Consider the following 11,975-nt stretch of genomic DNA (forward strand, 5'->3'; position numbering starts at 1 on the left):
GAAAGAAATATATATCATGGAAGTAGGTAGTTGGTAGCAAACTACAAAAGACGAAGGATTCAAAGTAGGGGATGATGATAGGTGGGAATAGATAGGACAAGGCCAATTACAGACGTATTGTCAACGTTGAAGCGTCTAATAATATAGGATAGGATATGTAGGTAGTTTAACGTACCGGGAAACCCTTTTAAAAATGATAATGTCTTGTAGGACTTGTTGGTGCTGCTGGCATCGGGTGAGTGATTCTAACCTACGAGACAACGGACCCGAAGTAAGAAGCAGTGTCACCTTACCACGGAATAGAATTAAGAAACAATCCCCGATGATGTCGTCGTACAATGGTTTTTGTCCAAACCGTATGATATGAGTTTTATATAGAATATCGAATTATATACAAGAGTTTGGGTTGATTTGTTAAGGATAAGGAGGGAGAATAGTCCAATTAATCGAGCATGACGCAGCAGGGATTCAACCTCACCCGCTTTACAGAGTTTGCATGTACAGCTGTCAGCTAAAATAGTACATGTACCTTGGTACTTCCTTGCTCTACTTAGGTACTTCATTGGTTATGTAATTTTGACGGGATCCGGAGTTCATTGTTTATATGTACTCCCCCCACTTAAGGTTGGTGACACAAACATCAGCCAGCCACTTCTCTAAATGCGCGTATTAAGTGGAGATATCTACACAGATGGTGCGGGGCAGATTGATATTGTCCAGTGAGAAGAGTGAGGAGATTGCTTACATAAGACAGACCAATCGGTGCTAAGTAATTAAGTGGCCCGCGCCCGAATTTAAAGTGGAGGTCCAAGCGTCTCGCGTCCAATTTTGACGGGACCACGGGAACTACGCGACAAGCTCTTTCGCGTCGCGTCTTTTTCAATCATTTTTAATATTGAATGGCCAGGGGTGTCCGTTGTCTTAACGACATATCAAGACATTTTGCATGTACTATACGTAGTCAGTTCACATCTACTGAATCTGACGAAAATAAACCTCAATTTTTCTGATAGTTCCTTCATTATTTTTCTGTCCCTTTTCAATTACTCATTGGGATTAATAGTTTTTTCAATTGAGGCTCGTGGATTTTTCTTAATTTTCCTTTCTTTTTTTTTTGTCTCTTTCGTTCGTACAACACATGATATTTAAAACTTCGGTCGATTCTTTGTGTGGTGGGAGTTTCTGGCTGGAGTCGCCATGGTATCACAATCATCTCCTATTCCAAGAAGTTTGGAAGCTTTGCCTGCGAGACCGCCGACTCCACCTCGAGAAAAGAAACAAGACATCGATTCGTCCAAGAATATCCTATCCGCCCAATCCGCCGATGCCCGATTAAATCTACATACACCGCCGAGTTATTCCCCAGATCCTGCCGATACCACCAACACAAGTTCTCGAAGATTGCGAAAGAAGGTTGGATTTTTAGCACAAGCAGAATATCGAGAAGCTCCAACATATGCGAACAAAGAAAATGTTGGAAAACAATCTACACCCGGCTCGGTTCCTTCATCGACAAATTCGTTGAAACCTATCAAATCTATTTTGAAACAGACTTCGAGCCCCGGCCTATTAAACTCGCTAGACCCATCGACCATTGGCGACGACGGGTTCGGGTCGGTCGATGTTGTCACTATGTTGGATTCCACGATCCAGCAGCTCGCTGGAGCTGACCGAGACTCCAAAATCGATGCGTATACGTTGCTAGTACAGACATTGAAAACGTCTAACAATTTACCCGATCGATTCGCCCTACAAGACAAGATGAGTTTATTCATGCAGTTCATTCAACGGGACATCACAGCGTATAGTCCAAGCGGAAATATGGATATGTCTATGGTAAACCACGCCATCACCTTGCTCTGCACCTTTTTAAATTTCCCTGGGATCGCCTCGACATTATCCTCCGATTTCGGTTGCTTCATCGTCGACCATTGTATCAAATCTTTCGAGAATGATTCAATGCCCAAAGATGTACTCAGACATATGATGCAAATCGTGGCACTACAAAACTTCTCGGCGAAGGTTATGACAGCGGATCGCGTTGGCCGATTAGTAAACGCTCTTCACAACATCGACGAACATGTCAAGGGGAAAAGCATTTATATGTCTCGTATCGCAATCTATCGGAAATTGATCAAACAGTCAAAATCTCATATGGTCACACATACGGACTGGATCTCGGATTTATTCACCGACATGGTTAGTACCATCAAGGAAATCCGTGCTTCAGCTATCACGCTCGGTCTGGAAGCCAGTTTCACAGTCGCAAAGGAGAAACAACTATCCAGGAAGGTTATGGAAAATCTACAATTCCCAGATGGTGAGATCAAGTATATGAATTACTACGCCGAAAGATTAATGGCTATGACAAAAAACAAGGCCGACTCGGCCTCAGTTCCTCAAGTATGGAGTGTCGTTATTCTTTTACTCAGGTGTCCAGTTGATCGATGGGAATTTTTCAACCCTTGGTTAGAAATTATCCAACAATGTTTCAACAGCGGAGACTATTACACCAAACTTGAAGCCAACTATGCTTGGAATCGTCTCGTCTACATTCTACATCTAAACGATTCATCTCTTTCGAAAACCATCCAGAAGGTGTGCCAGCCATTCATCAGTCAGATGAAAAGGAAAGGTAGTAGCAAGAAATTGGACGAACTACGAAAGGCCGTCATTGCTAGTATCTGCAACCTCTACTATTACGTTTTCAGACCAAACATAAGTACAATACAGGTCGGCAGCTATTGGGATGCGTGTGTGCGTCCCTTGATTCAACGATTGGTTTCTCCTGAAGTAGACGGTAAACCATCAGAGAATTCTGCGGTCGCCACCGAGAACCTCACTCAGGCCACGTTAATACTCACCGGATTATTCGATTCGACAACACCTCGAATGTGGAAAGAAGATCGGGTCGCCGAAAACTCCCCGGTTAAACCAGAAGAATTGCCTGCGTTGGATCCAAAATGGGTCAGGCAAAACTCTGCGAGGGTATTTTATGTAGTAGAGCCTATTCTACAAAAGACATTCCTCGATCTCGCGAACCCCGATTCCGTTTCATACAAGCTTTGGCGCACACTTGTTGGTGCCGTAGCTACTGCCGCGTCCAAGGAAATCAAGGTATCTACTGATACGGCCACCTTCATGGCGCACGCCTTCAGTGTGTTAGTCAGGATATGGACGCAAGGACTCACCCAACCCGATGTCGATGTCCAAACCGATTCATCCCAAACATTCTTAGAGGCAATACAAACCTATATCATGATGATAATAGAATCGTTGGGCCTCCTACCATTTACCGAAAAACTACTTTCATTAAATCAACAGAATTCCTTTATCCCAATAGCAACGCCCTCTCGTCGTTTGGAAAAGGGCCAGGGCCTAACACGAACACCTCTTCACCACCTATTTTCTATACTCTCTTCGTTACCTCCAGGGATTCCGGATGATGACGGCTTGTCAAACTTGATCCGAGTTGTTTTCGACCCTTTCCTACTCTCCCGGTCTTCATCTTCCGGAAAAGTCGATCTAGCCCGCGAATTCACGCAATTACTACCTATGGATGCCTTGGTTCCATATGGACCATGGGTTTTCATTTCCGATGTGTTATCTCTATCTTTAGAGAGCAGCCAGGCTAGTCACCAGTCCACTGCTTCTGGGAGTGATCCGACAACACCCGGTCATGAGTACCGTGAAATCGTCAAGCACTTAGAAAGGGGCCTTCAGTCAACACCACATCTGCCTTACGACCAATGGCATTCGCTGTTCCAATTATTAGTGACTCGAGTCACATTTGACACAGGCGAGGCAGGTTGTGCTATTGCAGTAGTAGAACCGTTAGCTAAGAACCTCGTGGAATCTCTCTCGGCATTTTCTCACGATGCGATACCCTATAATCACTTAAAGAGTAGTATTGAGTTGATTGCTACCGCCAAACAGCCTCGGGATAAGCAGGCGCTCGATGCTGCTCGACGACGTCTATGGGGCACATCCATTTCCGGATCTAGGACCGCTTCTTTTGATCCCTTCGAGAACTTTTACCGACTCGTCAATCAACTACTCGAAATTTCATACGTACAAGCAGGACATTACGACCAAAACGACATCATAGTACCTTTGCTTAAAGAGGCCGCTGACTTCCTAACACGTTGTACTTCTTCTCTTGTCTTCAGATCAGTAGTTCAATTGCAACATGGCATCAGTCTATGGATTCAAGACGCAGATACTCAGTATAGCAGTACCCAATCCTCGAATGTGTCCGAAGCTGTAAGTGCATAATTCATTTTACTTCATTTCATCTTATTGTCTTGTATTTTAATATTTCATAGGTGGATATTCTATGGGATCGAATATGTGGTCTATTTTCAGACGCAAGTTCACCCAATGATCTACAACTCGACACTGTTGAGGAATTGCTATGCTCAGCATTCCAAAGTAAGCATAGACATGTTATCAATACTATCTCAGCTCTATGGAATCGCATTTTCGAACAAGTTGAAGAGATTCAATACCCGGAGAAACTCAAGGAGGTCCTCATTTCGATCCATTCTTATGTCGATATTACACTTCCTGGTTTAGATCTTTCGAGCTATGAATTTAGCGGACAAGAACCAACTTTTATTGATTCCCAAGATGACTTGGTGGCGGATATTTCTTTCGATGTGGCCAGTCATCATCAAACTCCACCAGTTGAACGGCCTTCATCTTCCAAACAGCCCCCTACTCCTGGGTCCGTTCGGCTCTCATTACCTACGAAACGCCAAACTGATTCTACTCCTCGACCAAAATCAGCGAGACGTAGTGCAACCCCAAAGCTGCGACATGACGATTCTCAAATTCAATTCGCTGCCATTCAATCATCTTCTCCTGGTCCTGATGCGATGGAGTCTCAACATTTAACGGACCGTCAAAAAGAGGTCCGTGAGCGACAAAAGGAAAATGCCGGATTGTTCCCTGAAATCCGAAGTAGCGTCGAAAAGCAAACGTCTCGACCTACCTCACGACATTCAATCCAAACGAAGATTCCACAACAAGCGAGGGCCTCGACACCTCAACCAAAGCATAATCTTGAAGATTTCGTATCCACGCCGACGCCTCGACGTGGCGCAGCTACTATTATAGATGAAGACCATGAAATGACAGATGATGTTCCTTCGTCACCACCGGAGCCTCGTCGAAATCTACTTGCAGAAATGAGACCCAGGTCCAGAAGCAATAGTGTATTTCAGGAATTCCCAATACTATCTTCGCCGATTTCTGGATCTCCACGTAAACAGCAAGCACCCGCTGGGGATGCCCATGTGGATCAGGAGAGTAGTGAAGATATCGAGGATAGCGTCATAGAAGGAGTCGAGCAGGATGAGGAAAACAAAGTAGTGGTCTCCAAGCCCAGTCACGAGCCTGCGACTGTTGAGGACGATAACGCCAATGAAATTCATACTCCAAAGAGACCATCGACTCCAGAGAAAAGGCCCTTGGGTAAGATACTAGGGTCTTCGCCTCGATCTGGTCCTGATGAGTTTGTGGATGCTCTCACTAGCCCAACTCGTTTATCTCCCCGGACTCTTCGAAGCAATGCCATGTCAAAGAGTAAAGAAGCCGTTTCAAGCCCTCAATCGTCGCCTCAACCTCATGATCGTTCTTTTGAACTTAGCGATGGTGAAGAGCGAAGCTTGGCACGTCTGGTCGTCGAGCTTGATTCCAGGAAATGCGATCCTATGCCCAGGTATGAAACCGAATCGCCTGAGAAACCTCAAGAGACAAGTACACCATCTATTGATTGTATTACGGTAAATGCGGGCTCGAGGATGACACGCAGTCAATCCAAGAAGCAAGAGAATGAACAATCATCGCCAGTCGCTCCTTCGTCATCTGCAGAGATGGAGAGTCTCCATCCTCCATCAGGCAAGAAGTCAAGAAGGAAGAGAAAGCGAAATACAGAAAAGAGCCAAGAATCGAGTAGCCATAAGAAGCGAAGGCATCAAAAGCAAAAGGAAGAAGAACCGGTTCATGATAGCCAAATTGATGAAGTTGAAATGGCTGATGCAGCTGAGACTGACGCTGCCATGGAAGCAAGCGTGGAATTGGATACTGATGTAGATTTGGGCACCGACGCGTCCCTAATCTCTTCGCGATATTTCTCGAAACAAGAACCCAAACAAGAAAGCTCATCGCCGATACATGACGACAGTTATCTGGAACGTAGCGATTCTGATACAGAAGCGGTACAACTACAAATCATTACCGAAGCATCTCAACAATCAGAAAGTGCCCCTACTCCTCCAGAAATATTGAATGACGATGAGGCATTGGGTGATGCAGATGTTGAAATGGTTGAACAGGAAGAGGAGGATGAAGAATATAAGCAAAAGGAAGCAGCAGCGGGCAAGGCGATTGAAATCATGGCTGAGCCATCTGCTCCAGTCGAAGAACCATGTGAGAAATCAGCCGCCGAAGCAATCATGAGTGCGCTGAAGAATGGATTGGAAGGTCTTCGTTCGGCGTCGTTGACCCGAGAAGAGGTGAACAAGATCGAAGATATGTTCTTTGATATCAAAAAGGAATTATACCAGGCGGAAAGCCGGAGCCGACGTTAGGTTTTTGCATGACAGAGGGGAAAGGGTATCTATCTAAAGAAACGGTTGGTAAGGGACATGACATAGTTAGGTCTTAGTTGTATCCAATTATTACGATAATGGGTCATTGGCATGGAGTTAAGGAGTTGAAGTAGATTACCTACCAAGTCTACTCGAATTGAATATATGATATAATATTTATATGCTACCGTTTAATATCTGTTGTATCTATTGTATGTGTATCGTGAATGAATCTGTCTAATTGAACTGTATAACCATCAGACCGAGGCTATTATACGTATAACGTCACAATTATAATGACAGCTTCAGTCAGGCACTTCTACTTCAATGCATAAGGAACTGACGTTGGTTACTTAAAGCATCATCGCCTAAGTACCCACCCTAAGATCTTATTTCGTCTATTAAATATCTCGAAGTAGTAACAGAACCACTCACAGTGCTTCATATCGTTAGGGCTGTAACGTAACAAATGTCCTATCACCGCAAAAATAACTCTTCAGCTAAGAAATAAATTAAATAGTCAGGTGATGTAACCCGAGAATATAATTATTTTGGTTGGTATATGACATGCAGATATATATCTCGGATAACAGCGCTCGTTTCTATTATATAATCGGGGAATATTCCTTCTACTGGGAGATCTCCGGGTACCGACTTTCCTCCCATAGGTAGGCGATATAGGCGATGCAGGCGAGGTAGGTGTTTCCACATGCATCTTCTTTTATTGTAAGCAGGCTCGCAGGTAGCTTCAGGGGAGGAGAAATAGTTGTTTCAGGTTATGCGGTGCGACAACCATGTTGATGAATGAGGCACACCCCGCCTAGAAAGTACGGTACTAATTGACACACCACTATATTTCTAACTGATCTATAAGCTATTTTGTTATGTAGGTACCTTAATAAGTGGCCCTTCTCCATTCAGTCGAAGCGAAGCTGGAGATCGACCATCACCTCAAACCTCTAAGATCTCCACCCAACTTTTTTTTTTTTTGGTAGTATGAGGCTTTGCTCTTTTTATTTCTTGATTTTCGGATTGATAGATAAAGTTCAGTTTCCCTCGTCTTTGTTCAGCTTTTCTTCTTTCCTCATCTTAATTTTTAGCAAACACAAATTGTAACAAACAATAACTTTAAGCTATACTATAGTAGCTATCATCCACTAAATATTATAGCTACGGGGAGCACTTGCACTATAATTGTTGCTATTATTACCACTAATCACATTCGCTATTACCCCACCAACAAGACCCTAAAAAGTATACTTGGTACGGGAATATTTACTTTCGATCCAACCTTCCTTAGACCTTCGACCATCATCGCAAAGTTACCCCGCCATCCGCCATACTCCGCTGTACAAACCCATACAAACCCGGTAACCTACGTACGTTCTTAAGTACCTCTTTCCCTTGTCTATCACTTCTTTCTTGACATCACCACCTGCAATTCGGGTAACCGAACCAAAGTTGCTCTTGCCTTTTACATTAATCCACTCAATTATTCTATTAAATCGATCTATCTTCTATCCACCGAGAAGTTACATAAACATTGACATTGACATACTATAATAACTCGATCTAAGACCACCCTCCAAAACATCAAACCGTACTAAACAAGGTCGCTTTCAACTGACTCGAAATAATTCAATTTAGTAATTTACTACCACTTTACTAAAAGTAACCATGGTTGACCGACCCAACAAGCCCACGGCTTTGGCTACTACGCCTGGTCTACCTCCTCAACCTCAAGTCAACTTCTCCCACAGCAATTCGCGAGTATCCGCTGCTCTTCCCACTGGTGAGAGTGTTGAGATTCTACTATATGGCGCTACTGTCATTAGCTGGAAGAATCGATTCGGAATCGAGAGACTTTGGTTGTCCGATGCTGCCAAACTTGACGGATCCAAAGCAGTTCGAGGTGGTATTCCTCTCGTCTTTCCCGTAAGTTATATTTCACCAATAAAATTTGTTTGCTCGTATGAAATATGTGCGACATTACGGCAATATACACAATAAATATATCATATATGAATAGCGACATCGGAGAACTAGCTAGCTGATATATTATAATCTATAATTAGGTATTCGGAACAGCACCGGACCATGCCGCAAGCTCGAAGCTCCCGCAACATGGCTTTGCGCGCAACTCTCGTTGGGAATTCCTAGGAAAGTCCAGCTCCGAGTCAACAAGTCCCTCCGACACTTCTGTCAAGCTCGACTTCGGTCTTTCATCCGCGACTCTCGACGACGCTACTAAGAGCAAGTGGCCTTATACCTTCTCCATCATCTACAGTGTCACTTTGACACCTGAGAACCTGAGCACGAGCATCGTTGTTACCAACGACGGTGACCAGCCCTTTGAGTTCCAGACTTTGATGCACACTTACCTGCGAATCGATGTACGTTTATATTCCTCCGAAACCCATGCGCTATATATACAAATAAGATATAAATATAAGGAAGCTTACTAATGGTCGATGATATATAGGATATTTCCAAGATCCAAGTCTCAGGTCTCGAGGACTCGGAATACGTCGACAAAGTAGACGCCGCGAAAGCGAAGACACAATCGGGCGCTATATCCATCATAGGCGAGACGGACCGCGTATACACGCCAGCCAAGGGCCCCTCCACCCCCGTCGTCGTCTCCGAGGAAGGAGAAGCGGTTTTCAGCATTGTTAGAGACAACCTTAAGGACGTTGTCGTCTGGAACCCGTGGACTGACAAGGCGGCTGGTATGGGTGATTTCGAGCCTAAGGATGGCTTCAAGAAGATGATTTGCATTGAGGCGGGTTCGGTCAATGGTTGGACTACTCTGGACCCGGGTGATGCGTTTGAGGGCGCTCAGACGATTTCGGATTGACTTGACGGCGAGAGGGGCGGTCCGGTTAGGGCGGCGGGAAAGCTATGAATTAAATGAATCGATGGATGATAATTAGCTAGGCGGCTAAGGAGATCATGAATGGACGAAGAAGGGTTATTGAGGATACGAGACCTCATGACATGATATGATATGGAGAATTGTGATTAGATCTCCTTTTATTATTTCCTTCCCTGATAAAGGGAAGATGACCAGTATTGAATCAAATGCAGCAAGCTAATTATAATCCGTCGCGTGTATTCATTCGCCTTAATTTTCGAAGAGCTTGTCCTTTGGTGAGCTTTTACGTTGCTGTGAGAGTCGTAGCATGTATATTTAGTTTCGTGGAGCTTTTTAACGCATCGAGGAGTGGATGGGCATTTTGAGAGACACAAGCAACCGGAAATACGTCCTATAGGCACAACATATCGCAACTCATAGCGAATATAAAAGGTGCTGGCAGTTCATACTCATACGAGATAAGATGTTGTAGTCGAAGAAACCAAAAAACCCATCACTACGGTTTGCACTAAATCTTTAATCATATAAAAATAACTCATTAATGGAAAGGAACCATACGGATTCCGGATCCCATCAAGATAAGCGAAGTTACAACTCATAACGCCGAGGCTACCACTTCAAAAAACCACCCTATCCCTCCTCAGCCCTCAACTAAATCCGAAGGGAAGACATCCATCTATCCCTGATATCCCCTCCACAACCACCGCCCCGGCGCAAACACAACCTCAAACGCAACCTCATCAAACACACCCACCGACGCGCAGACATCATGATATCCCTCCAGTCCCGTAACCGGTAAATCCTGCTGCTGATCCGTCTCCTCATGTAAATCCCATCGTCCCACCTCCACACCATTCCTAGTTAAAAAAATCTCAACTCCGATTCCATTTCCCCGACGCAGGAAATCCATACCCAAGCCTAGTGTCTCGCCTCGTTTGAAGGGGGAGGTAAACGTCTTCCCACCCCACCGATCGTTAACGTATCGATGTCCATCATCACCATGCACGCCCAAACTCCCGCGATGCCAACCGGGGAGGCGGAACGCGGGGTACGGTGGTGCGGCGAAGCCTAGGGCTAGGGAAACTTCTTTTCTACTCCCGCGTTCTAGGATGCGGATTTCGTAGTAAGCTGTCTTACGGGCTCGACCCGTGACTAGTGGACTATGCGCCGCGGCGTGGTATACGGGGGGATAGGTGGCTAGACTTGCATCGCTACCTCCGCGTGGACTGGTACCTTGCCAGAAGCCGGGGCCTAGTTGCGTGAGGGTGCCGCGGAAGAATGGCGGCGCGTATATCGCGATATTGCCTTCCCGTGCCGCGGCCTCGGCGGCGGGGTTTAGGGGCATGGGGGTGTAGAGGGGGTATGATGCACACCATGATTCTCCGGCTTCGCATTCTTCCTCCGTTGCGTTGTTCGCGGGGGACCGGTCGAAGCCGGAGAAGAAATTTGGTGGTGGGGGGAGGAGAGATGTGTCCGGGACCGCGGTTTGCCAGTCATGTTGTTTTTGTTTTTGATCTTGGGAACTGGCATTTGGTGGAGGACCGGGTGGTGGGGCGTACTCTGTGTCACCGCTATTGCTGGTGTTGTTGAAGAATGGGTTGTTCTTTGATGGGAGGGGTGATGCTTGTGATGACGTCTGTGGCGGCGGACCTGCCGGAGGTGCGTAATTGTGAGAGGGAGGGGGACCAGGGGGTGGAGTGTAGTCATTTGAAGAAGATTGAGACTGATAAGTGTGACCCTGGCGTTGATGAGAGGGTGGTGGTCCCGGAGGAGGTGCATAATCTTGTGGCATGCTGGCTGTTGGATTGGCTGTGTTATTGTACGATAGTTGGACTTGAGCCGGCTTAGGAGCTGGGTCGTTATTGTTGTCGCTGCTTCCAAAGCACATACCGGTGGTTTTGTCTTTATAGAGAGTAAATGGATGGCGGTGCGATGAATACAGGTGCTATCAAGATGACAAATAGGTTGGTGGTTAGATGTTAGAAACCAGGCAGGCAATCTCAGAAGTTGCTATTAATAGAACAATTTCTTTGAGTGCCAACATTATTGCCTTAATGAGTCCTTAGTGTCGTGAATCACTTCGCTGGCTGTGTATGACTGGGAAGACAAGAAATCACATAATCGTATATCTGTCCTTTCAAATGTGTAATCTAGGACTTGATTGCTTACTACAATTACAAATAGAAGAGTTTGTGCTAGTACGAAAAGAATGTACGACTAAGGTTCGTACTTGCTATGTGTTTGAAGAAACTGGGGTTTAAAGGAGTCAAATCTGGGTAATAGAGGATGGTGATGGATGAAAGTGTAGAAATTGGTGATGAAGTTCGGTTTGAAATGGAATTAGGATTAGATTTGAGTTAGACCCGCGAGAATGGTGAGCCCCTCAAAAAACCCCACATCACCGGCGTGAAGCTACTGCACTCCATTAACTCTAATATCGGCTTGTGACGTAATTCTATATTGGCACTGTTTCATAGTATCTTCAGAAAGGGGTGCTATATGTGTGG

General features: G+C 45.2%; 3 protein-coding genes across 3 annotated transcripts; 2 read left to right on the top strand and 1 right to left on the bottom strand.

Annotated features, from left to right (window-relative positions):
• Positions 1-866: 866 nt before the first annotated feature.
• Positions 867-6,781, top strand: F4822DRAFT_66081 (uncharacterized protein). Its single transcript, XM_051463830.1, has 2 exons — positions 867-4,263; positions 4,326-6,781. The coding sequence occupies exons 1-2, from the start codon at positions 1,198-1,200 to the stop codon at positions 6,591-6,593; spliced, it is 5,334 nt and encodes a 1,777-aa protein (XP_051310089.1). The 5' UTR covers positions 867-1,197; the 3' UTR covers positions 6,594-6,781.
• A 761-nt stretch (positions 6,782-7,542) lies between these two features.
• On the top strand, positions 7,543-9,860 carry F4822DRAFT_419322 (galactose mutarotase-like protein). The gene is made up of 4 exons (XM_051459602.1): positions 7,543-7,972; positions 8,241-8,528; positions 8,669-8,986; positions 9,076-9,860. Exons 2-4 carry the CDS (start codon positions 8,271-8,273, stop codon positions 9,448-9,450), a joined length of 951 nt encoding a protein of 316 aa, XP_051310090.1. The 5' UTR covers positions 7,543-7,972; positions 8,241-8,270; the 3' UTR covers positions 9,451-9,860.
• Positions 9,861-9,905: 45 nt separating this feature from the next.
• On the bottom strand, positions 9,906-11,859 carry F4822DRAFT_419324 (uncharacterized protein). The gene has a single exon (XM_051459603.1). The coding sequence runs from the start codon at positions 11,354-11,356 to the stop codon at positions 10,145-10,147; it is 1,212 nt and encodes a 403-aa protein (XP_051310091.1). The 5' UTR covers positions 11,357-11,859; the 3' UTR covers positions 9,906-10,144.
• Positions 11,860-11,975: the final 116 nt, after the last annotated feature.

Source organism: Hypoxylon trugodes (assembly GCF_022578975.1).
Source record: "Hypoxylon trugodes strain CBS 135444 unplaced genomic scaffold F4822scaffold_10, whole genome shotgun sequence".
NCBI classification, from domain to species: Eukaryota; Fungi; Ascomycota; class Sordariomycetes; order Xylariales; family Hypoxylaceae; genus Hypoxylon; species Hypoxylon trugodes.

Coding starts and splice junctions, on each gene's coding strand:
- F4822DRAFT_66081 (XM_051463830.1), top strand. CDS start 1,198: ATGGTATCACAATCATCTCCTATTCCAAGAAGTTTGGAAGCTTTGCCT. Junction 4,264..4,325: donor CCTCGAATGTGTCCGAAGCT/GTAAGTGCATAA, acceptor AATATTTCATAG/GTGGATATTCTATGGGATCG.
- F4822DRAFT_419324 (XM_051459603.1), bottom strand. CDS start 11,356: ATGTGCTTTGGAAGCAGCGACAACAATAACGACCCAGCTCCTAAGCCG.
- F4822DRAFT_419322 (XM_051459602.1), top strand. CDS start 8,271: ATGGTTGACCGACCCAACAAGCCCACGGCTTTGGCTACTACGCCTGGT. Junction 8,529..8,668: donor GTATTCCTCTCGTCTTTCCC/GTAAGTTATATT, acceptor ATCTATAATTAG/GTATTCGGAACAGCACCGGA. Junction 8,987..9,075: donor ACACTTACCTGCGAATCGAT/GTACGTTTATAT, acceptor GATGATATATAG/GATATTTCCAAGATCCAAGT.